Below are 25,089 nucleotides of genomic sequence, written 5' to 3'. Positions count from 1 at the left end.
CTTCCCGCGGGCACGGCCGCCCCCTGCCCGCCTCCGCCTCAGGAAGCTGGCGTCACCGCACGCCCGCCGCCCCCGGCCCCCGCCAGCGCGGCACCCGCCACGGGCAGGGGCTCCGCGGGCCGTGCGGGGCTGCCGGACAATGCCAGGAAGGCAGGGAGGGCAGGAGGGCCCCGCCGTGTCACCGGGGGGTGCCGGGGGGCTTCACGCAGGGCGGGACAGGCGCCACGTCCCCCTGCACGACGGCCTCCCTTGCACGACGGCCTCCCTTTTTTCATCATGGCCTCCCTTGCACGAGGGCCTGCCGGGACGTGACGGCACGGGCAGGGCTGGGTGTCGGGGCCATGCCCTCCCTCCCCGCACGACCTGACGCCCCCTCCTCCCGTCCCAGTGCGTGTGTGACACCGAGCCAGGCGCTGGCGAGGGTCCGGGGTCCCTCGGAGGGGTGCAGGGGGTGGGAGAGGCGGCACGGCCGGCACGCAGCCAGCACGCTGTGGCACGGCAGCGGCGCTCCATGCCTGCAGGGGGGCTGTGCCTCGGGGTCAGCCCCGGCCCCAGCCCCACTCCTGCAGCCCTACCTGGGTCAGGACGGGCCCCGTGGCTCTCCAAGCCCCCCGTGCCGCCGGCACGTCCCGGTGCTGCCGCTCGAGCATCGCTGCTGCCGTGCCGGGGAGGCGCAGGGGAAGGGGTCGGGGATCCACCCCGGCGCCTGTCCCCGTCCCCCGGGGAAGGTCTGGCCGGGCCGGCACTGCCTTCCTTCCCACCCACCCGCTTCCTCCACGCCGGCTGGCCCTGGGAACAAGCGCTGCCTTTCTCCACGCTCCCCTCCCCTCCGTGCAGCCGCTGGGCCCCCGCCAAGGACGCTGCTCTGCCGGGAGCGGGGTGGCCCCGCTGCTGCCGGGGCACACGGGCTGTGCCGGGGCTGTGCCGGGGCCCTGTCCGGGCAGGGGGACAGGGGATGGCACCGCTCTGCCACCCCCACGCTGGGCACACTCAGATCCGCAGCGTGGCACCGCTCGGCACGGCACAGCTCAGGGTGGCTTCGCGGCCCCCAGGACGGCACGGCACAGCTCGGAAGGGCATGGCACAGCAGGGGCTGGCACGGCACGGCCTGCCAGCTGCTGCCCACACCGATACCCCGTGGGTCTCGTCCCCGCAGGGCGTCACAGGGGCCCCAGCAGGGTCCCCGCAGGGTCCCCAGCCAGGCGGGGGGCCGCCCGCATGGTCCCGCTGGGAGCAGCGTGCTGGGGCAGAGCCTCCCTGCCCCGGGCCCTGCTCACCTGGCTGACAACGTCACCCCTCGGGAAAAATACCTCCGAACACCTGGAAAAACAAAAGGTCCGGTTACAGCTGCAGGAAGGGCTTCCCGCCCCCTCCCCGGACAGCCTCCGCTGGGTTCCCTGCTCTGCGCCCCACGTCCTCCCCCCCCCCTAAATCCTGTCCGGGCTGGGGAGCCGGGGCACAGCTCCCTGCCCCACCGACACACCAGGGTGAGCAAGGCAAAAAAGCACAAACCCTCGGCGCCTGGACCCCCACCAGGCCCCTTATTTGCTGCGTCCCGAAGCACTGCACCAGCCGTGGGGGTGCTCAGCACCCTTCTGCAAACCCTCTGCCCACCGTGAGCCCGGGGCTGGGACCCCTCGGCGAGCCCCCAGGGCTCAATCCCCGCTCCCTGCGCCCCCCAACACCGCGCGCTGGCTCCTCTCCACCCAGGTCCAGCTCCCCGGGTCACAGCCTGGCCTCGCCGCAGGAGCCGGCACCGCGGGGCTCTCCAGCTGGAGGATATTTATAGCAGCCCACACCCGGACGGGGCTTTCCCAAGCGCAGCGGCGCTCTCCTGGCACTGCCCGGGCAGCCACGGGGCCGCGGGGCTCTGCCAGCTCCACTCGCTGCAGAGCCGCCGGCTGCACGGAGCGGGCAGGGCGTGCGGGTGCCTGGGGACCCCCCTCGGAGCCGCGGTGGCCGCAGGCTCGTGCCACCTCCAGCACCAAGCACCAGGAGGTGCCCGGTGTCGCGGCGCTGCCGCTGCCCCCCCCGTGCGCCCCAGGCTGGGCGCGGGGACCCTCTCGTCCCGCGGCTCTCCGGGGGTCGCCCCCTGCGAGGGTCAGATCCCTGCCGGTTTCCAGGCTCGGCCTGTTCCTGGACGACTTCTCCCCGTTTGTCCCGGTGCCAGTATTGTTCTTCCACCGCAGCAGCTCCCCGCCCTCCCCGCGCTCACCTCCCACCCGCTGTATTTATAGCTGCCCCCCTCGCGCCGCGCCTGCCCCACACATGGTCCCACCCGGCGAGGCCAGCGCAGCCCCACGGAGACCCTGGACGTGTCCGAGCACAGAGCAAAAACTTTCCACAGCCGCAAACCTTTGCAAAAAAAACTTCTTTCAGCACCAAACGCTCCCCGGCCCTGCGCGTCTCCATGTGCTCCCCATAAGACTGCTGGTTTCCAGCCACGGGCGGCCCGACAGGGGCTCTGTCCCCCCCCCCCAGCTCCCGTGGGGGTGCGGGGACAGGGACGGGGCGCTGCCCACGCAGGCTGAGCACCCAGCCCTGCTGGTGCCCCGAGGCACGGACGGTGCCAACGCTCCCCACCGCAGCCATGCGTGCGCTCTGCGGCGGCTCCCCAGAGCCCCTCGCCACCAGCCCCATGCCCGGGGGTCCGTGTGCCCTCCCAGTGGGGTTGTGGCACCCCGGGGAGCGCCTGTCCCCACCCCAGGCACTGAACCAGAGTGGCAGGCACCCGGTGACTGGCACAGCTTTCCCAGTCCCTTCCCACCCCAGCACTGCGTCTGCCACCGCGCGCTCCCCAGCCGTGCCCACCGGCACCGCACGTGCCCACGTGTCCCTGTGCCACCACTTGTAGGGACAGAGCCACCACTTCCACGGGTCCTGCTGCATCAGGGGGCCCAAACCCGGCGCCCCACCAGGGCCTGCAGCTGCCTGGGCCCCTCCAGCCCTGCGGCACCACCCCTGAGCCTTCCCCTGCGCGAGCAGCGCCGCAAGGCCGCTCCCATGGGGCAGGCATTTGGACTGCCTGGCTGGGCGGGAGCGCAGGGACGGCACCAGGAGGGACATGGGGACAGCCCTGCCCGGCATGGCAGGGCGCAGCACGTCGGCACGCGGCACGGCGCGATCCCACCCGGCAGCACCGCTCAGCTTGGAGCTCGCTGAGCCACAAACCCGCGAGCCGCAGGCACCAGGACAGGGGCTGCAGCGGGGTTGGGACGTGCGGGGTGGTGGCAGGGGCATCGCCCACGCCGTGGGAGCCGGGGCAGCCAGCAGGGAGCTCGGCTCTGCGCGGCCACGTCCCCCTTGTTATTGCAGCTGCTGCAGCCAGCCCCAGGGGCCATCCCAGAGCTGCTCGGCACCGGGAGCTGGCGGGGGGGGAGCACGGGGACAAGTGCACCGCGGGGCCTCGACCGCAGCCGTGCCGGACCCCGAGCGCTGCCAGGGCAGGAGGAGCTGGCGGGGGCCGCGGGGAGGGGAAGGCACCGGGGGGGGGACACGCTTCCCTCCGGCCGCTGCGCCGCTCTCGGACTTTCCTCCCGGCTGCTGGCGCAGGGAGGCGGGCCAGGCCCGCGGCACGCCGGGAGCCGTAGTCCCAGGGCCAGCGCAGCTCGCCCACGGGGGGCTGCCCACGGGGGGGGCCGCCCGCTGCCCCCGCCTCGCCCCCGCGCGCTCACCTGGGCATGCTTGCGCTTCCGCCCGGGCCGCCCGGCTTTCCTCATGGGCGTCCCCGGATCCTGCTTCTCCTCCTTGCTCGGGTTCTCCTCGGGCTCCTCTTCCCCCTGCGAGCCGGAGACAGAGAGGACGGTTACGCCGCCGGCCCCGGGGCCGCGCAGACCGGGCGCTTGCTCACGGCTCCGCTCCTGCCTGCTGCTGGGCTCGCTGGCACCCATGGGTGCCATGGGCACGGGGGGCACCTCGCTCCAGCCTTGCTTCGCTTGAACGAACCCAGTTCCTCCTGGGGGGCCCGGCTGGGACCCGCCACGACTCCCCATGCCCTTGGGGGGCTCGAGGGGTGAGCGCGACCTCTGCCAGGGCTTGGGGCCAGCCCTCGCCATGGGGCTGAGCACACAGCCGTGGGGCTGGGCACCTCGGCCTGGCAACGCAGCCCCATGCGCCTTGCAGCACCAGCCCCCACAACCTGCCAGAGCCCTGCACGTGTGGGGCTGGGGGCTCCTGCACCCCCTGCACCCCACTCAGGGCCGTGTGGCCCCCACAGCCCCCAAGGGACACGGGCAGGGTGCACGAACCAGCACGCCGGCAGCCGCCTGCTCTTCCCCACCACCCGCAGCGCTTTGGGGGCCCCTCCCCTGGTCCCCCCCCGGGCTCTGCCCTAGGAAAGGAACCGGCTCCCTGCGCCCAGCGCCGTGGCATGGCCGGGGACGTGCCCGTGCCCGGAGAGGCGGTGTCGGGGGCCAGGGCTGCGCGGGGCCCGGCGCGTCCCACGGCGGTGGGGAGCGTTTCACCTGAGCCCCAGAAGATCTCGGCCGCGGCCAAGGCAGGAAGAGGCCGCGGAGGGGGGAGCGGGGAAGGCGGAGAGGCCGGCGGGGGGGCGGCGAGGGAGAGGCCGGGGAGGGGATGGGAGCTGGCAGCCAGACAGCTCCGACATCCAGCTGCACTCGCCCGGCCCCGGCCGCATTCCTGCCCAGGGGCTGCCCGTGGCAGGGGCGCTGCGTTTGGTGCCCGCGGCACCGCCGGTGCCACCCGGCACGGGCCAAATGGGGCTGCACAGCGGGGTCCAGCCTGTGGGGGGGCATGTGCCATGCCCCAGGGTCAGTGCCCAGAAGCAGCTCCCTGCTCTGAGCCACCCCCCTGCAGGCCCACGTCCCCGGCACGGACCCAAACTGGGCATGGAGAGGGGGCTCGGGGCACCGTGGCTGGGTCCAGCACGGCGAGGCCGGGGAGCAGGAGGCTGTGAAACCTGCCCAGGACCCCTGGAGATCCCCGGCAGCCCCCACAGCACCTGGGGTGGGTGTGCACGGAGCCCCAGCCCTGCCCCACAGCCGGGAGGCCAGGGCAGAGCGGGCAGGGGCTGCGGCACTGCAGCACCCGGGGGGCTCCTGCCCGGGGCTCGGAGCTCCACGCGGCCCCGACCAGGAGGTTTTGGGACGGGTCCAAGGACGACGTCAGGAGCTCGGTTTGAGCACAGTCCTGGCACAGGATCCCAACGGGGTCCGCAGAGGCGCCGCGAGCTCCCCACGGGTTTAAGCTCCCTCTGAAGCCCCTCTCCTTGCACCATGGCACCAGCACGCCACGGCTGGTCACGGCTGTGCCATGCTGGCCCCAAACACCAAACGTGCCCTTGGGATCGCTCCCTGGTCCATGCCAGCCCCACAAATATCGGGGTCAGTGTGGGACCTGGTGCTGGCACAAGGGCTCGCGGTGCTCCCAGCCCAGCCAGCTCCAGCTTCGGGGTCCCCAGGAGAGGTCAGGGCACTGGGGCGCACCAGCTCCTCGCAGGCTCCTTCTCCGTGTCTCCAGCCCCGTGCAACGCCTGCGCCAGGGAGGAGCGTGCCGGGGAGACCGTGGCGGGGGGGAGCGGAGCTCATCCCCCCCTCCATGGCCGCGGCCGCGGGAGCGCGCCTTGCCAAACCACGCGGCGCTGCACTTTGTCCCAGCTGGAGCCGCCCCCGGGCACGCAGCTCCGTTCCTGGAGAGCGGGGCCGTGGTGGTGCCGTGCCGGGGCGGTGGGCGCCCGTCCCCGCAGCCAGCCCCCTCCCACCCCCGCGGTGGGAAGGAGCAGCTCCCGGCACCGCGGGTGCTCGGGGCCCTGCGCTGCAGGCGTGGGGTCGCTCCCCACCCCGTTGCCTGGCACGTGGGGGCCCCTCGCCCAGCGCCGCACGTGCTCCCGGCAGCGGGAAGGCCGCGGGCACGGCGAGCCCCACGAAAACCCGTCCCCTCCGGGCAGCCTCCCCGCGCCCACGTGCTGGCTTTGGCCGGGTGCTGGGAGCGAGCTGGGAGCCGGGCCGTGGCCGTGTTTATGCTGGATGTGAGGGAAACGTACAGCGGGGTGTCAGGCGTGCTGCTGGCACAGGGGCCGTGCCGGCCGGCCAGCCCTGCTGCGGCACGGGGTCGGGGTGCACAGCGAGCTGCGGGAGGGTCCCCAAAATGCTGAGGGTGCGCAGCCTCCCCTGGGAACAGCAGCGGTGCTGGAGCAGCAGCAGCAGTGCCAGGGCTTTGTTGCAATCCCCAAAGCGAGCCCCAGGCTGTGCCGGAGCCACGCGCAGGAGGGTGCAGGGAGGGTGCAGGTTGCAGGGCCCCCAGGCTGTGCCCTGTCCCCCCCCGGGGGTGCTGCTGTGCCCCGTGGGGAGGGGGCTCTGCAGTGCCCCCAGCCCGGGCACCACGGAGCAGCCCTGTGGCTGCGGTGCCTGCCCAGCGAGGCGGTGCTGGGCGCTGAGACCTGCTGGGGAGGGCAGGGGCCAGATCCTGAGGCTGGAGGGGGGATGCGCAGAGCCCCCCAGCACCACGGGGCAGCCCCCCCAGCCTCGGTGCTCAATCCAGGGCTCACCCCGCTCCCAGCACTGCTGCACGCCCGCTCAAGGGATGCTGCAGCAAGGGGTGGTGGGGATCCCCCCCCATGGAGAGCCCCCACGTGCACCCCGCAAGCCAGCCCCACTGCTCCCTGCCCGGCCCTATAAGTGTGGGGCAGCCCCGCCGTGGGGCTCAGCCCCATCCCTGCAGTGCCAGGCTGGGGGCACGGGGTCTGGCACAGCACTGTGGGGCCGTGGGGACCCCCAGGGCAGCGCCCGCACCCCAAAAAACCCAGTCAGGGAAAGGAGGCGCAGGGAGGCAGCCCCAGAGCAAGGGAGGCTGGCAGAAAGAACCGGGGGCTGCGCGCCCCCCGCACCCCCCAACCCCCCGCCTGCTGCTGCAGCCCCTCGCTGCCTCCAGCCTGCTCGGAGCTGAGTCATCTCCCCATAAATCCCCCCTGCTCCTCATCTCCCCGGGGCTCGCCGAGGAGCCTGGCGCGTCCCCGCAGCGCGGCGCAGCGCTCCTCCGCCGCTGCCAAGCAACAACCCGGAGGGAAACCACCTCCGAGGGGAGAGCTGCTGCATGACGCAGTGCTGCCGCTGCAGCGCCGCCGGGTCCCAGCTCCCGGCTGCAGCGGGGCTGGCAGAGGCAGGGAGGGGGGGGCAGCAGCCCGGCGGGGTTTGGGGTACGGGGTGCAGGAAGCCCCTGGCTGAGCCCCGTTGGCGCGGTGCCGACGGCAGCGGCGTGGATCGGCCCCGCGGCACCGCGTGTCCCTCCTGCAGAGGTGACCTCCCCGCCTGTGGTGCCGCAGCCTGGCGGGGTCAGGCTGGGACAGCTCAGCCCAGCACGGCTGCAGCCAGCCCGGGGGGCTTGCAGGGACCCCGTTTGGCGAGGCAGAGCCCCCTCACACCGCTGTCACCCCCCCGGGGTCCCATGGGTGAGCTGCTGGCCTGAAGGACGGGGACAGCCGCAGGCACGCCAGCTGGCCCTGCCGTGGCACCGCTCTGAGCACCGTGCTACGACCCAGAGGGGATGGAGACCCCAAACCCGCCCCCGTGCCGCATGCAGCACCCCCAAATGTCAGCCCCACGCTCGCCTCCTCCCCAGCCCCACAGCTCCAGCTCCTGGTGCCGTTTTTTTCTGCGTGGAACGCGCGGCCCCGCTCCGGATTCACACCCCGCACCCTCCCCGAGGAGCAGGAGGGGCTCCATCGCCCCCGTTATTCACCCCCCAACACCCAGCTGTGCCAGTAACGCGCTGGATGCCTTCCAAAGGGACACACGGCTCTCCCCGTCCAGCAGTCAGGAACGATGGCTGCAGGGGGTGCACGGCGAGGGGACCGACACGGCGAGGGGGGCAGCGGGGTGGGGGCACCTCCCTGCCAGCGCCGGAGGCACCGCGTGGCTGCCACGGCCGAGGGAGCCCGCAGGAACTCGGCTGACCCCAACCCCGCACCGCCTGCGGCAGGCTGGTGTCCAGCTGGCCGGCTGCCCCAGTCCCCACGCCGTGACCGGGGCAGGCCGTGTCCCCAGCGCCCCGGGGACGCTGCTGCTTCCTAGGGGAAGCGCGGTGCCTCTCCCCTGGAGGGAGCAGCCACCCAGCTTCGGGCTGGCCCCGCTCGTCCTTGTGCTGCGGGGACACCGAGGCGCACCGAGGCCATGGCCAGAGCTGCCACAACGCCTGGGTTTGGCTGGGGACCGTCCCCAGGCACCCCAAAACCCAGCACTACCCCTCCATCCGTGCGGCACCTGCAGCCCCCACCCTGCTCTGCCGGCCACTGCTCAGCCCCTCTCCGTCCCGGTGGTGGCACAGCACCGTGGCAAAGCACCGGGGGATTTGGGGATGGGCGCAGTGAATCCCTGGGGGCTGAGCCACCCCCCAGCCCGGGGCAGCAGCAGGGGCGCATGACCCCATCCTCTGCCTGCTGGCTGCTCTCCCCACCCCAGCGAGCCCTGAGCGCACGTGCGCTGTCCCCTCCTGTCCCTAAATGCCCCCATTTCCACCCCATCACGTGCCCTTCCCACTGCCCCACGCCCCGTGCCCCCTCCCACTCCACTGCCACGACCCCAAAGCAGGGGATGCGACCCCAAAGCAGGGGACACCCGTGCCCCAGCAGGGCAGGAGCAGCCTGCCCGTCGCCCCCCCTCCCCACTGCCAGAAATAGCTCAATCCCCACTAATCCCCGCTGCGGCTCAGCCTCGCGCCCCCCCCGTGCCGCCCAGCTCCGCGCTCCCCAGGCTGCTGCAGCACGGGGGGGGAGCGCGGCTGGAGGGGCCCCCCCCTGCAGCCTTGGCTCCTGCTTTGATGGGGTGACCGCGGTGCCAGGAGCCCCCCCCACCCGTGTCCCCGGTGTCCCCGTGTCCCCGCGCGGTGCCGGGGCCCTACCTTGTGCGTGTCGAGCGCCTCGCGGTCCGGCACGGGGCTGCTGGCGTCGAGGGCGCCGCTGGACGGCATGGTGGGGAGCGGAGGGCGGGGGCCGGGTGGGCACCGGGGGGCTTCACAGCTTCAGCACCAGGAGAGGCCCCGCCGCTGCCACCGCCGCGCTCCGGCTCTGCGCCGCCGCCGAGGGGTCCGGGGGCCGGCGCCCAGCCCCTGCGCCTGCCGGGATCCTCCTGCCCTGCGGGGAACAGAGGCACGGGGTGAGGGGGGAGCGCCCGCCGGGCCCCAGCCCCCAGCAATTATTAACACGCCGCAACCTTGACTCAGCCGGGCTGGGCCGAGCCCCCCCTTGGAGTCGCCCCCGGCAGGCGGTGGAGCTGCGGCCCCACCGGGGTGTGCGGGGCGCACGGCTCGGGGTGCGCAGTGCATGGGGCAGGGAGCGTGGTGTGGGGCACGTGGCACGGGATCTGCATCGTGGGGCGCAGGGTGCGTGCTGCGGGGGTGCTGTGCGGTGTGGGGTGGGTGTAGGGTGGGGTGGGGGCACGGTGTGGGGTGGGGGCATGGTGGAGGGTGGGTGCATGGTGTGGGGTGGGTGCACACCGTGGGATATGGGGCACAGGGAGGGATGGGGGCATGGTGTGGGGTGGGGGCACAGTGTGGGATGGGTGCAGTGTAGGATGGGTGCACAGTGTGGGATGTGGGGTGCACAGAGTGGGATGTAGGGTGCACAGTGTGGGATGGGGGCACGGTGTGGGATGGGGGCACGGTGTGGGATGTGGGGTGCACAGCGTGGGTTGCGGGGTGCACAGTGTGCAGCACAGGTCAGGGTGCCCCACGAGTGGTGCAGGACACCCAGCGTGGGGTGCACGGTGCGTGGCACACAGCGCAAGGTGCACAGCGCGGGGTGTGGGGTGCACAGTGCGGGGTGTGGGGTGCACAGTGCGGGGTGTGGGGTGCACAGTGCGGGGCGCAGTGCAGGGGGCATGGCACAGGGTGCGCACAGGAGCTGCAGGGCACACGGAGCAGGGTGCACAATGCACAGTGCAGGGTGCCCAGCACGAGGTGCACGGTGTGGGGTGCAGGGTGCATGATGTGGGGTGCATGATGTGGGGTGCGGGGTGCAGGGTGCACAGCGCGGGGAGCAGGGCGCGCAGTGCCCGCTGCGGGGTGCAGGGTGCACGGTGCGGGGTGCGGGATGCACCGAACGGGGCGCAGGGCGCGGGGTGCAGGGCGTGGGGCGCGCAGTGCCCGTGCTGTGGGGTGCAGGCAGCGGGGTGCAGGCGCAGGCAGGGCCCCGCGGGGCTGCGGCGGAGGCGTCAGCCCCCAGCACCTGTTGCTATGGAAAACGCTGCCTGCATTAGCCATGGCCGAGGCTGCTGTTGCCTTTGGCACCGGAGCTGCAATTTGTTTCTAGAGCTTTCCAGCCGCAGCTCGTTCCCAGCCGGCAGGGTGGGGGGCTGCCGGGCGGGCAGGGCCGCTGCTTCTAGGAACAGAAACTCAAACCCCGGCACGTTCCTCCCGTCCCCGCGGCTGCCTGCGGCGCGGGGCTGCCTGCGGGGGGGAGTGGGGGCCCCGCCGCTGCCGCAGCCTCCCCCGGGCCCGGCGGCGGCACCACCGGGCGCGGGGAGCTGGGCTGGGGGCAGCAGGGCCGGCGGGGGGGCTGGGGGCGGCTGGGGCAGGGCTCGGCTGTCCCCGGCCCCCCCGTTTGCAGCCCCCCGGCCCCTCGTGCCTGGGGCTGGGACGCGGGTGGGGAGGGTGGGAGGCAGGCTGGGGGTGCGGGATGGGGCTGTGGGGCAGGGCTGCGGGGTGGGGGTGTGAGGTGGGGGTGCAGGATAAGGTGTGGGGTGCAGGAAGGGGTCTGGGGGCGCAGGATGGGGGCGCAGGATGGGGGTGCAGGATGGGGGTGCGTGCTGTGTCCCCCGCTGCCTGCACACCTCCTGAAGGGCTTCCCCCGGCGCCTCCTTTGCCACCTGTCAGGGAGCCTCCACGGGGAAGCCCCGTCCCCGTGTCCCTGTCCCTGTCCCCATCCCTGGGGCAGTGTCCCCACGAGCCCCCTGCAGCACGGGCTCTGCCCACGCCTGCTCTCTGCCAAGCTCCTCAGAGCTGGCCCTGCGCTCGCAGCGCTGCTGCTCCCCTCCCTGCAGCTCGGGGGGACCCCGACCTTGGGGCTGCACCCCGACTGGGGTGGCACCGGGGCAGCGCCGTGCACCCCACACGTCACCGCCTCAGGTGCCTGTCCTGGAGCTGCCACACCGCTGGCACCACGGCCCGGCACGGCACGCTGCCCAGCGTGGCACGGCACGGCACGGCACACATTTCGGCACGGCACAGCACCTCGCATCCCTCCTCGCCATCCCACAGCTGGCGGTGCCCCCATCCCTGCCCATGCCCCCCGGTGCCCCCAGCCCCGCTCCCCCTGCGCGGTGCCAGGGCGAAGCCATGTCCGCGGGCACGGGAGGCCACGTGCTGCCGGGGAACACCTGGGGACACCCGGCCGCGTCCCACGCAGCTCCGGAGCAGGGGCTACCCTCACCCCCCCGGGGCTGCACCCCCCGTGCCCACGGGGCCCGCAGGCACCGCAGGCTGCTGCTGTCCCCGATGTCCCCAGCGTCCCCCACTCCCCGCGGGTCCCTGCCTGCAGCGCCGCTGCAGTCGCCGTCCCCACATCCCCAAAAACCATCTCAGTCCCCCCAGCCCCCCATCCCGTCCTCCCCCACCTCATCCCCCCCAACACCACACGGGGGGCCACCAGCCCCCCCCTAACCCTCCCCAAAGCCCCCCCAGCCCCCCAGCTCGGGCACCCCCATGCCCGCAGCCCGCGCTGTGCGCAGCCTCGCGCTGAAAAATCTCCAGCTCGCAGGCTTTGATTCGCTTCCAGCAAACATGGTCTCCGAGCGCACTAAAAATAGTTGGGCTGCGTACAAAACCCTCGGCACCCGCAGGGCGGGGGGACGCGGAACAAAGCCGGGGAGAAGCCGGCGGCACCGGGTCCCCCCCCCCCTTTCCCATTCTCCAACCTCCCCAAACCCTCTCCCCAAGTCCCCCCCCGCCGGGTCCCCGCTCTTACCCGCGGGCCGGGGCCGCGTCGTCCCCGCGCTAGGCCACGGCCACCGCCGCCGTCACCGCGCTCCCGCACCGCTGCCGGCTGCGGGGGGGACCCCGCGGGGCATCCCCTCGGCGGGGCGGCTGGTGGGGGGGGCCCGGGGGTGGCGGTGGTGGTGGCGGTGCGGGGGGACAGGGGGCCGCAGCCCCGCAGCTCGCCGCCGGCCGGGGCTGCCCGCGCTCGCCGCCGAGGCGCGGGGAGGGACTCGCCGCCCTCCCTCCTGCCTCCCTCCCTATTTATCGCCGGGGCTGACCTTATCCCGGTGACGGCGGCGAGCGGGGGAATCGCTCGCCCCAGCCCGCACGGAGGAGTCACGCTCGCCGGCGGCAGAGGCGGATGGAAGAAGTAGGTTACCTGCGGTGATGCGCGCCGCCGGCACCCGCACCCGCAACCCGCAACCCGCACCCGCCTCTATTTGGGGACGCCGCAGCTCCCTCCGCCAGCCCGCAGGAGCCCAACAGCCATTTTAGGCGACGGCGCCCGGCCCCGCTCGGCTCTCGCCAGCCCCAGATGCTGCGAACCGGAGGCGCCTCCCCGGCTCCCCCCGCCCCGAGACGCGCGCCCCCCCCCCCCCCCCCCCCTCACCACCCCCTCTCCGCCCCGCCGGGACGCGCCCCGGTGCGCCCTGTCCTAACGTGACCCGGCCCGGCCGCTCGCCGCAGCGGCACCCACCGGGCTCCGACGGGGGGGACCCCGCGCGTCCCCATCGCCGGCAGCGCCGGGGACGCGCTGGGGGGGGGGTCCCCGTCCGAGCCCCTTCCCCGTGACAAGTGCCGCAGCGCCTTATTATTATTGTTGTTGTCGCCTTTGAGTCACCGCTCCTCCTCCCCCTCCCCGGCAGCGGGGAAGAAGAAGAAGAAGAAGAAGTTCGGGGCTGACTCAGAGGGATGGGAGCCGTGGCCGTGAGTCACCCACGCCCCCCCCCCTCTCTCCCCTCCGCCGCCCCCCTCGCCGCTCGGCACCCCTGACTCACGCCGGGGGGCTCCCGCAGCCCCCCGCGCTGGGGGGAACCGGGGACAGACCCCGGCCGGCGGCGCCCGGCACTGCGGAGAGCTGAGGGGCGAGCGGCGACGGCGCCTCCCGTGCCATCGGCTCCGACAGATGGCTGCAGCAAAACCACCGGCGTGGGCACGGCGCTGACCTCATCCGCGCCCCCCCCCCAACCCCGTAATTACAACTTGCAAGCTAAATATCTGACCGCGGGGCACGCGTCGGCCAGAGGAGCCGGCCGCGGCTGCGATGTGTGGGGCAGCCCCCCGGGTGCTGCCCGCGGGGGCTTCCATGGCACGGGGTGGCTGCCCCTCTGCTCCCAAAAACGCAGCGGGGGTGGAGGGTGGCACCCGAAAACCAGCCCCACGCTGCGCCCCGGGGAGCAACACGGTGCCCAACGCTGCGCTGCACCCCGGGAGTGATGCTCTGCCCTGAGCTGCACCCCGGGGAGCGATGCACTGCTCCACGCTGCAGCACGCTGCACTGCACCCCCGGGGGAAATGCGCTGTCCTGAGCTGCACCCCAGGGAGCACTGCACTGCTCCACGCTGCAACACGCTGCACTGCACCCCAGGGAGCGCTGCACTGTCCTGAGCTGCACTCCAGAAGCGCTGCACTGCCCTGAGCTGCACCCCAGGAGTGATGCCCTGCACCCTGGGGCGCGCTGCCCTGCCCTGCACTGTGCCACACTGCACCCTGAGGGGTGAGGCAGTGCGCCCTGGGGAGCGCTGCACTGTCCTGAGCTGCACCCCAGCGAGTGAAGCGCTCTGCTGCTCCGTGCTGCACCCTGGGGAGCAATCCAGCACCCCAGGGAGCACTGCACAGCACTGCACAGCACTGCACTGCACTGCACTGCACGCCTGGTAGTGATGCACTGCACTGCGCTGCAGCACACCACACCGTGCCCCGGGGAGCGATGCAGTGCCCAGCACTACACTGCACTGCTCCCTGGGGAGCTGCCGTGCACTGCAAAGCCACACTGCAAGCAAACTAAAAGACAAGTTGCAGGCCTCAACAGAGCCAGATCCTGCAAAGCATCAACGCTAGCAAAGGCTGGATTCAGACAAAATTGCTCGTGGGATGGTCACTGCCAGGGACACCAGCACCAGGACATGGCTCTGGTCCCGCTCCCCCTCCTGCAGACGGGACGGTGAAAGCCTGGAGGGGGCCAGAACAGGGCCACGGCCAGGCTCACGAGCTAAGAAAATGCCTCACGGCCAGAGAGCTCGATGGGTTTGGCTTATCAGGAAAAAATGGCTGAGAGATGATTCGATTACAGTGAGCAAGTGCCTTTGTGGGCAGCAGGCAGCGGGCAGCGCCGAACGCCTCCGCCGGGCAGAGGGACACAGAGCAGACACCAGAGCAGGGGTTGGGAGCCGGAGCTGGGTGATGGGAACTGGGGATGGGGCACGAATCTGTAACTGGGAAGGGCAGCGAGACGCAGAATGAGCCCAGCAGGAGTGGCTTTTCCCGTGCCCTGAGGTGCAGGAGCTGGCCCGGTGCGCCCCGAGGTCCCCTGTCCCCGTGCTGTGCAGGTGGCACTGGCAAAGAGCAGCCCCTGGCATGAACAGCAGGTCCACGCACCGAACCAGAGGGGGTGGCATCTCTGTACCTGCAGGGCTGCTGCAGGGCAGGGCAGGTGGGCACCTGGCACACGCGTGTGCACCGGGCGCGTGCCCACCGTGCCCCCCAGCTCCGGCTCCTGCTCCTAGTGCCAGCGGGCCCGGCCTCCCGGGGCACCGCGGGCAGCAGGGCGCAGGCAGAGCGCGTGGGGGCCGGCACGGGCAGGGGTGCAGATGCACGTCCTAAAAATACCCGCACGAAACCCAGCACCTGGAGGGCCCCGAGTGGCTGCACCGCGCCCGGGGCAGGCGGGGGCGAAGGGGCGGCCGCGGAGACTTCTCAGAGCCCCGGCACCGTGGTGGCTCCTCGGGACGGCGAGATGGGGGCCACCCCGTGCCCACCAACCCGGGGGGCTCTCCCGAACGCCCCCACGCTCTCAGCGCATTCAGGCAGCCGGGGAAGCGCCCGGGCATCCCTTATTTCCTCGAGATGTCTGCGGGCACTTCATTTTGCGAAAAGAGGCTCCTGCTAGGAAGTTTCGAGCTGACTCAGCACGAAAAGGCCACTGCACGCGCGGGAGCTGCCGGGAGCCGCCGCCTGGTGTCACACCGGCCGCTCTCCTGCCCGCCCAAAGCCCGGGGACGGGTGCTGGGGGGGGGTCCGGCCCAGGCCCCCCCGCTGCTCGCCCCCACGGGGGGCCGGGCGGTCGCGGCACCGCTGGCTCCTGGCGCCCCGCACGCCGTGCAGCCCTGGCAGCACCGAGAACCAATCCCGTGGTGACACCGTCTACGTCACTCACACAAAGGGAAGAAATAAAAAAAAAAAAAAAAAAGAGGAACTGAGCGAAGAGGAAAATTTCATTTGCCCACAGGTTCGCACGCACAAACACCCAAAAAGAGAGGAAAAAGAGAGAGAGAGAGGAGGGGAAAGGGAGCGCGGCGCTGAGCCGTGCCCGCGGAGGGGCCGGGCACCTGGGCGCCTGCTGGGCCCTGGCCCGGCTGCTCCCGGCCCCCTCCTGCTTGCAGCCCCGGGGCGCTCTGCGGTTGCTTTTTTAGTTCGCGTGGGTTTGGTTTTTGGGTTTATTTTTGTGTTTTTTTTTTTTTTTTTTTTTTTCCCTCTAAGAGAAACTTTCCGCGGGCACCAAGCACCCGGCTGAACTTCAGCGGGCCTGGGGGCTGTGGGGCCGCACGGGGGGGGGGCAGACAGGGGGTGGGTGGGCAGTGGGGGGGTTTGGGGGGCAGGCGGGGACTGGGGGGGCAGGCAGGGGGCAGGCAGGAGGGGGACAGGCGGGGAGCACACGGAGCACAGGGGGCAGGCAGGGGGCAGGCAGGGCACACAGGGTGCAGGCAGGGTGCAGGCAGGGTGCAGGCAGGACGCACGGCGTGCACAGGGCTCAGGCAGCAGCAGCAGCCCCAGCTCCTGGCCTGCACGCAGCCCGGGCATCCCCTGTCCCCCTTCCCCATCCCCTGTCCCCTTTCCCCTACCCCTACCCCCATCCCCTAAACCCATCCCCATCCCCTGTCCCCTGTCCCCTACCCCTAACTCCATTCCCTACCCCTATCCCCTATCCCTATCCCCTGTCCCCCATCCCCACCCCATACCCCCATCCCCATCCTGTACCCCCTGTCCCCATCCTAGACCTCTATCCCCATCCCCATCCCCTATCCCCTGTCCCCTACCCCTTACCCCCATCCCCTACCCCTACCCCTACCCCCATCCCAGACCCCTATCCCCTATCCCTATCCCCATCCTGTACCCCCTGTCCCCATCCCGGACCCCTACCCCCACCCCCTGTCCCCTACCCCCATTCCCTACCCCGACCCCTACCCCCATCCCGGACCCCTACCCCCATCCCCTATCCCTATCCTGTACCCCCCGTCCCTACCCCCCACCCCCCTCCCCATCCCCATCCCCTCCGCGCCGTGCGCCCCCCCTCGGGGCGATGCTCCCGGGACGGGGAGAACCGAGCCGGAGCGGGGCGGGGGGGGGGGGGGAGGAAGAGGAGGAAGAGGAAGAGAGGAGGAGGAGGAGGAGGAGGAGGGAAGAAGAAAAAAAAACAAAAAACAAACCAAAACACACAACACCGACACGGGGGGGGCCGGGGGGGGGCCGAGCCGTGCCCGGGGGCGGCCGGCGCTGCCCTTCAGCCGCCCGCACGGGCGCTCAAGGACGCGGCGGGGCGGGGACGGGCCCGGGGTGGGTGGGGGGGACACGGGGGGCACCGGAGGAGGTGTGGGGGGGTCCCGGGGGGGGCCGTGCGGCCGCTGCCATCTTTTCCTGCTTTTCCTCCGCGCCCGGCAGCGGGAGGTTGGGGACGGGGAAGGGGGGGGCGCACGGGCCGAGCCGTGCCAAGGGGACGGGGAAAAACCCGGGAGGGGGGGGGAGGTAAAAAAACGGGGGGGTGCCCGTCCTGGGGGGGTCGTGGGGGATGCGGGAGGGGGGTCGGGGATGCCGGTACCTGGGGCCGTGCGGGCCCGGCGCGCCGTGCCGAGCCGTGCCGAGCCGTGCCGAGCCGCCCCGAGCCGCGCTGCGCTGCCCGGCGAGGCCTCCTCCCGCAGCGCCGCCGCCTCCACTGCAGCACCGAGCAGCCCAACGCGCGGTCCTAGCGCCCTCCGCCGCCGGCACGGCTCGGCACGGCTCGGCACGGCTCGGCACGGCACGGCTCGGCACGGGCTGGGATGGAGAGGCAGGGTACCGGAGGCACGGCGCGCGGCTGAGCGGTGCCGGAGCGCGATTGCGCCCGTGCGGTGCCGTGCCAAAGGGGGTGCCGAGCCAAGCCGTGCTGAGCCAGACCGTGCTGGGCCAAGCCAAGCTGAGTCAAGTGTTCGGAGGGTGGTGCGGTGCCAAGACAGGACGAGCCGTGCCGGGATGGCCCGGAGTGGGTCAAGGCATTGCGTGGTGCGCGGTGCCAAGCCAGGGCAGGACGAGGCGAGCCAAGCCGTGCTGGACCAGGACAAGCCAAGCTGAGCCAAACCGAGCCATGCCATGCCCTGCAAGATGGGCCAGGCCAAGATGAGCCAAGGCCAGCGGTCCCGTGTGGGGCTGGGGCAGAGCCAGGCTGAGCCCAGCAGTGCTGACCCGTGCCGAGCCGTGCTGGGTGCAGCTGAGCGGTGCCAGCCCGTGCAGCACTGCCCTGAGCAGCACCAGGCTGTGCCATGCCGAGCCGAGCCGTGCCATGCAATGCCGAGCTACAAGGGCTGCTGCCAAGGCAAGGGGCTTCACGCCGTGCCGGGCTGTGCGGTGCTGGTGGGAGCAGGGCCAAGCCAAGCAGGGCCAGGGGTGCTGTGCACGGCTGGGGTGCTGAGCCGTGCCACGCAGGGCCAAACCGTGTTGAGCAGTGCCCAACAGAGCCAAACCGTGCCATGCGGTGCCATGCAGTGTGGTGTGGAGCTGTGCCGTGCCCTGTGATGACCTGTGCCAAACCATGCATGTGGTGCCAAACCATGTATGGCTATGCAGTGCTGGGCGATGCGGTGCTGGGCGATGGTGCTGTGCAGTGCCGTGCCATGCCATGCAATTCCGGGGCACTGTGTGCCCCTGGTCCCCCAGTGCCGCTGAGCCCTGACCCCCTGGGGACACCTCTGGCTGCCTCTGCTCTGGGGCAGTCACGCCGGGCACCCTTACCCCACACCCCACACCCCACGTAGGCCCTGTTCTGTCCTGGCCAGAGGTGCCCAGAGGGGGGTCCTGGGGCCATGTGGGGACCTGAGCACCCTCTGGGTGTGTACTGGAGGCCAGAAAACAGGCACAGACACACCACGGGGGCTCTAAACCAGAAGATGCCCCAAACGAGTCAGCAATTAGGCTGCCTTGAGGTGTGCAAACACCCATGAGGTGTCCTGGAGGTTGTTGCTGGCGATGCCCCGGGTGCCGGGTAGGGGCTGGAGAGCCAAGATCAACCCACCAGGAGCACCAGCGTGGGCACGGAGGGGCCCGGCCGTGCCACGCAGGCTGCAGCCCAGACAAACCCTTTTAGGCAGGGACCCAGGCTCGCCTTCAGTGCTGGAAGGCGCCTAGCGCACATGGGGGCACTGTAAAATAAGACATTAATTAATAATAATAATTAATGTTACATTCCCCTGACTTAATACGACCGTCTTGCTCACTGCTGCAGGGGAAAGCTGCTCCCTCTCTCCCTCGCGCTCTAATGGCTTTCTTGAACGCGTGCCCGTGCCTGGGGCTGGGCAGGGACACGAGCACGGCGCGGCCCCTCCGCCGCCCCCCGTCCCATGCAGGAGGGCAGAGCTGCCCCCCTGCTGCCCCCTGCTCCCCATCCCAGAGGATGCTGCAGGTTGGGGGCTGGTGCCACCGACACCTCCTTGCACACAGCCCACGGTGCTGCTCTGCACCAGTGCCCGTGGCTCTGGCGCTGGCCATGCCCCACGCATGGTGTGGGCAGCGCACTGGGGGCCAGCAGCAGCACCGATGGCCACGGGGCAGCTGCAGCCACGGTTCCCGGGACCCAGTGCAGCTCTGGGCATCGCCCTGCAATGATTCCAGGTACGAGGAGGAGCGATGGCTGCCCTGAGCGCTGGTGTGTCATCTCTGAAGTATTTGAGATAAGGGATCTGCCTCGTCTCCCCTGTCGTGCTGCCTCTCGGGGCCCCTCGGCAGCGCAGCGTGCCAGCTCGCAGCCTGGGACCCCAGGGTAAGCGTCCTCTGCCTCGCTGGCTCGGCGCGCCCAGGCGGCTAAGCCCCTGCTCTGGAGGTGTGCCAGGGAGCTATTATCAGCCGAATAAATCCCCACAACCGCGCTCGCCCCGTTCCCGAGACACTCGGCCGCCTGGTGAGGCAGGTGAAGGCCTCGCTGCGCTCTCCCTGTGCCCTCTCCGCACACAATGCTCCAGCTCGTTCCCAGCAGAAGGTATTTTTCCAGATGCTAAGTGTGCCCCAGGCTGCCCCTCTTATCCAGTGACGATCTTGCAACACAAGCATGTGCCCTGGTAACCGGCGGCCGCCGTCACTGCCTCTCTGCAGGTCTCCTCGGCGGCTGGCAGCTCGCTTGCTCCTTCCAGGTCCCTGCTCCTGCTGCTGGAGCGCCGAGCTCGGTGTGAGCCCTGGCTCCCCGGCCGTGCTGGTGCTGTGTTTCTGCTATTTCGGGACACTGGCACCGGCCTGGGCTGCGGTAGCCGCCTGCAGACACGCTGACCCCATTGAGCTCCCCGGTGTCCCCGCAGGCCCTCCTGGGCCACCTCCGTCCCTGCCCCAGGCTTCAGCATTTTGTTTCTGCCTCGGGCTGCCCATCTTTCTCCCCAGGCTCCCACCGCTGCGGCGAGGTGCGTGGGGAGCACCAGCTTCAGCACCCTGCCGGGCTCTGCTGCGGCTGGCGCACGTGCGCTCCCTCTCCCATTCCCCGTCTGAGTCTGCCGCGCTGCAGGAATTTTTTAACATATCCCGAAGCCATACCCTAATTGCTCTGCTGCTTGGCACACCCTTCCTCTCCTTTCTGCGGCCCCTGCGGCTTCCCTCTCATTGTGTTGCAAAACTGCAGGTGACTGGACCCGGCGTGGCTGGCCAGCGGCCAGCAGCGAGCAGCAGCCCGGGCATGCACGAGGCCGCCTGCGCCGCGCCAGCAGGGAGTGCGCCCAGCAGTGCGCAGCGAGCGGGGCTGTGCGTGGGGCCCGGAGTGGTCCCGGCACCACCAGCAGCTGCTGCATGCATGCAGTTATGGCTGCACCGAGCTGCATCTGTGGGCAGTGCCCCTGCGTGGAGGTGTAGCTGCGTGGTGCTTCCTTTGGGTACATGGAGGTGCGTCATGAAGGTGCATCTGCGTGGAGTTACATCGTGGAGGTGCGTCTGCATGGAGGTGTAGCTGTGTGTAGGACATCTGCACGGAGTTATCTGCGTGGAGGTGCCTCTTGTGGGTACATCTGCATGGAGGTGCACCATGGAGGTGCCTCTTCATGGAGATATATCTGTGTGTAGTACACCTGCATGGAGTTATCTGCACGGAGGCGCCTCCTTCGGGTACATCTGCATGGAGGTGTACCCGTGTGTAGGATATCTTCATGGAGCTTCATCTGCATGGAGTTATCTGCATGGAGGTGCCTCCTGTGGGCACATCTGCATGGAGGTGCACCATGGAGGTGCCTCTGCATGGAGGTGTATCTGTGTGCAGTACACCTGCATGGAGTTATCTGCATGGAGGTGCCTCCTTCGGGGACATCTGCATGGAGGAGCACCATGGAGGTACCTCTGCATTGAGGTTTTTCTGCACAGAGGTGCCTCCTTCAGGTACCTCTGCATGGAGGAGCACCGTGGAGGTACCTCTGCACATAAGGCCAGCCCGATGCAGGTACATCATCACGTATGTACCTACAGGCCTGGCTCCACGCAGGACTGCATGCAGACATAGCCGGGTGCACGCAGGTCGGTGCGGGCGCAGCAGGCGTACCCAAGGGTGGCAACGGGGACCTGGCAGGGACAAAGCCACCCCGGTGCCCCACTGCGCCGTCGGCAGGGCAGCTTCACAGGGACGGTCAGCGAGCGGCTTTGTGGTTTTTGCTGTGTTGTTGAGGCGTGGCTGAGCCCTTCAAACCCGCCGGGAAGTCAGCCTTTGTACCGAGCCCGCCGCGCGGCTCGCCGGGGACACGGTGCCTCCCCGCCTCGGCGTTAATCATTGCCTAGAAACACGCGCCTTCGCGGCCTTACTTTTGACTTTGCTGAAGTAGAGAAAAGGGAAGCGGAGGGTTTTTCCCCTCCAGATGGTGACTGATATTTTCACCGGTGACTTCTGCCGGGGCCGCGTGCGGGCGGGCGGGCGGGCTGGAGCCCAGGCAGAGCGCCCCGGGGCAGCACCGCGAGGCGTTACCTGCCTGCCCCGCCACACGTGGGCTCCAGGTTGGGGGCTCGGTGTGCAGGGAAAAAAGTCGGTGTTCAGGTGTTTTGCACTCCGGTTTGCTAGAAGAAAGGAAGTGCTGCCTGCCACACGGGTGGGACGGCGCCGGCTGCGCACGGGGGCGAGCGAAATGGCACCGCTCCTCCTCCCGCGCCCGCGTCGCCACTGCACTCGTGTGGGTCACGTGCCCAGGACAGTAAATAAAGGCGGCATTTCGGTGCTGCCCAAATCACAGACGTCGTGTTCCAGACCCAAGGCTTGTGTCTGATCCTCCGGCACAGCCGGCGGCGAGCGGGGCCGGGAGCGGGGCCGGGAGCGGGGCCGCGGTGCTGGGGTGGCGCCTGGGGGGCATCTGGGCTGCAGATGAGGCACAGCTGGCGTGGGGTTACTCATCTCTGCCTGTCTGCCTCTGTCTGGCAGAGGTGGTAGGATGCTTTTCATCAAAACACTTCCTGATTCTCTCTCTTCACTCATCAGAAGGTTTCACCCCTTGTTTCTGCTTTTGCTGACAGTTTTTGGGGATGGAAAACATGACTCTCTTGAAAAACAGAGCCTTCTTTCCTTCTTGTTTTGAATCCCCCCTTTTGAAAGGAAAACTCGATGTGAGGAACATTTGCTGTTTTTTTTTTTTTTTTCCCCCCAACTTCCCGTTGACCACAGCGGGCCCAGGGGCCGGGCAGTATCCTGCACGGGGCCCCCCAGCCGTGCCCAAGACTCCGCACCCGCTGCTCCCACCCTCACACCTCCTGCCCTGCCCGGCAGGGAAGCAGCAGGACGAGAGGTGTCTTTAAGCTAAAAGAGGGCAGATTTGGGTTAAATGTTATGATGAAACCCTTCCCTGCTGCAGGCTGCCCCAGGAGCTGGGGGTGCCCCATCCCTGGGGGTGCCCAAGGCCAGGCTGGATGGGGCTGGGGGCAGCCTGGGCTTGGGGCAGGGGTCGTGCCCATGGCAGGGGTGGCACTGGGGGGGCTCTGAGGCCAAAACCACTCCAGGAATCTGCAATTCTATTTTCCCCATTGCACCTGGCAGGATCCCTGTTGCTCCCAGAGTCACCCATGGCGTTACCCCTGCTCATGGCATTATCCCCATGGCTCCCAGGCCGACTCCCCAAATTATTCCCCCGGGGATCACAGTGCTGGGGACCAGCTCTGCACCTCAGAGCCCTGCACACTGGCTATGGGACGGGGCCGTACCCCCACGTGCCAGCATCATGCTGGCAGCTCCCTGCCACCCTGCCACCGGCTCCGCCACCACCTCGGTGCGTGCCGGGCTCGAAGCGCTGCTGGGGCGCATCGGAGCGTGCCGGGCGCCTCTCGAGGCACGGCGGGGGCCGCATCCTGTTGTCACCGCGCCCGGCAGGAGGAAGCTGCTGCTGGCCCACGGGGAGGAGGAAACGGCTGGGGCCGGCCGGGGTGCGGGCACCGGGGGACGGGGGCTGAGGACGGGGGACGGGGCCCCCTGCGCCCGGGGACGGGTGGATCTCGGTCACCCTCGCTGAGTGAGCCGGGGACACCTTTCCATATTGTGTGTGTGTTTCTGCATGTGTTTTTATGTGTTTTTATGTGTTTTTATGTGTGTGTGTGTGCCAGCAGCCCCCCAGCCAGGCTGGGTGGAAGGGGGGGTGGCGTTTGCTGGTGGGAAAGGGGAAGGCGCTGACGGTGCCGGGGAGCGTTCAGGTTCCACGGGGAGCTATGGAAGCTGTGCAGAACCACAGTCAGGGTGTCACCGAGGCTGGAAGAGCCCTTCAGGGCCACCACATCCCCCATCAGCCCGACCTGCTGAGTCCCACCGCTCAGCCACGTCCCTCAGAGCCACGTCCCCACGGCTCTCCAGGGATGGGGCCTCCACCGCTGCCCTCAGCAGCTCATTCCTGTGCTTCACAACCCCTTACTTGAAGAAATTCCTCCTGATATCCACTCTCAGCCTCCCCTGGCACAAGCTGGGACTGTTTCCTCGCATCCTACCACTTGTTGCCTGAGAAAAGGAGACCAACACCACCCTCACCGCCACCTCCTTCAGGTAGCTGTAGAGAATGGTGAGGTGTCCCCTCGGCACCCTCTTCTCCAAACTAAACCACCTCGGGTCCCTCCTAAGTCCTGTTTTCCAGTCCCTTCACCAGCTTTATTGCTCTTCTCTGTGCTCAGCCAAGCACCTCAATGTCCTTCTTGTAGTGAGGGGCCCAAATCTGACCACAATATTTGAGATGCAGCCTCACCAGTGCCAAGTACAGGGGACATTCATTTCCCTGGTCCTGCTGGCCATGTTATTTCTGTGAGCTCATGCTCATCAGGCTGTAAACCATCATCCCCAATTCCTTTTCCACCAGGCACCTTTCCAACCCCTCATCCCCGAGCCCGTACCGCTGCGAGGGGTTGTTGTGAGCCCCATGGGCAGCCCCTGCCACCTTGCTGAATGTCATGGGACTGGACTCAGCACATGGAAAATTGATAAGGGATACTAAAAGCATCGAGGAAGAGCCTCTGGGCAGCACGAGGAGGACAATAAAGGGAACTGAAGCACACCGGGAACAAACAAACCCTGGCGGTGATGTGGAACCAACGCTGGGTAATGATGGAGCACGGTGCAAGGCTGGTGGGGGGTGCTGCTGGAAACCCAGGGGAGGAGGAGGAGGAGGAGGAAGAGGAGGAGGAGGAGGAGGAGGAGGAAGGCCAGGGGTCATCATTGTCCCACGCTGGGTCTTGGTGCTCCATCACAGCCACCCCACACTTCCCTGACAGCAGCAGGACGGGGCCGGGCATGCGGCCGTGGGCCAGGGGCGCACACCTCAGCCTGGCAGAGACCCTGCTGGGGGGCACCAGGCTCTTGGAACCCATCGCATTGACCCCACAGACCACGGGAGGAGCAGCTCTTGTCCCTTCCATGCCTTGCCCTGGGCTGTGCTTTGCACCACCGAGGGCCTTTTTGCAGCCCCCGAGCCCCCTTGGGGTGCCCGGTGGCTCTGATGTGCCGCGTGGAGACATCTCCATGCCCCTTCCCTGTCCCAGCGGTGTCCTACAGCTCTCCCATCACCAGCAGCAGGGCTGGGCCAGGCGTGCTCCCAGCTCACCCCATCCCTGCTGGGGGCTCAGGGCTCAACCCAGCCCCGGGGGGGGGTGCAGCTGGTGCCGTGCAGCCCACCCGCACCACACCGCCGGCCCCGCGGGGCTCCGTCAGCAGCCACCGCTGCTCCCAGACCAGCAGCTTCGTTTAGGCTAATAGGTGCAATTATCCCGGGCTTAAATCTCGGTGTGACAGGAGAGGTCAGAGCCGGCTGGAGGAGGGCAGCAGACTCCTGGCAAGAAGTTTCCTCTGGGCCATAAATCTCCCGTCCCGCAGGATGGAGCAGCAGCGGGGACGGGATGGGCCCGACCCAGCGGTGCCACTGCCTGCTCCTCTGCCTGCCGCGGGCTTCTTTGGGCTCAAAGAGGCTCCTGGAGGGCCTGGGGCACGGCTCTGTCCTCCCATGGCCCTAGCAGGGGTGCGGTGCCCACCCCCGTCCCCATCCCCATCCCCGTCCCCATCCCCATCCCCATCCCCACCCCAGCAGCGCAGCCTCGTCACTGAGCGGAGCGGTGGCACGACGTCCCCGTGACAGGTGCCAATTTCAGAGGCAGCTCCCTCCGGGGGCTCAGGCGCGGGGATTGGATTAATGGATCTCGCCGAGAGGGCGGGTGCCAAATTAAGCCGGTGACACACGGTCAGCCCGTTTAGTCAGCGCTGCCTGCGCCGAGGGGGCAGCGGCTGAGGCA

The 25,089-nt window shown here is 69.7% G+C and overlaps 1 protein-coding gene across 2 annotated transcripts in view; it reads right to left on the bottom strand.

Moving 5' to 3' along the window:
• Nucleotides 1-17,051, bottom strand: part of DNMT3A (DNA methyltransferase 3 alpha) — a 43,502-nt gene extending 26,451 nt beyond the window's left edge. For both annotated transcript variants that reach the window (XM_082757272.1, XM_082757273.1), the window contains exons 1-3: nucleotides 16,961-17,051; nucleotides 8,854-9,085; nucleotides 3,675-3,779 (exon numbers count right to left, since the gene is read on the bottom strand). In XM_082757272.1, the coding sequence (XP_082613398.1) occupies nucleotides 3,675-3,779; nucleotides 8,854-8,922 (174 nt within the window). In that variant the 5' untranslated portion in view covers nucleotides 8,923-9,085; nucleotides 16,961-17,051. The remainder of the gene's footprint in view (nucleotides 1-3,674; nucleotides 3,780-8,853; nucleotides 9,086-16,960) is intronic.
• Nucleotides 17,052-25,089: the final 8,038 nt, after the last annotated feature.

Source organism: Aythya marila (assembly GCF_965140915.1).
Source record: "Aythya marila genome assembly, chromosome: 3".
NCBI classification, from domain to species: Eukaryota; Metazoa; Chordata; class Aves; order Anseriformes; family Anatidae; genus Aythya; species Aythya marila.
The sequence above is the reverse complement of the archived record's forward strand: the minus strand, read 5'-3'. Positions and strand labels throughout refer to the sequence as shown.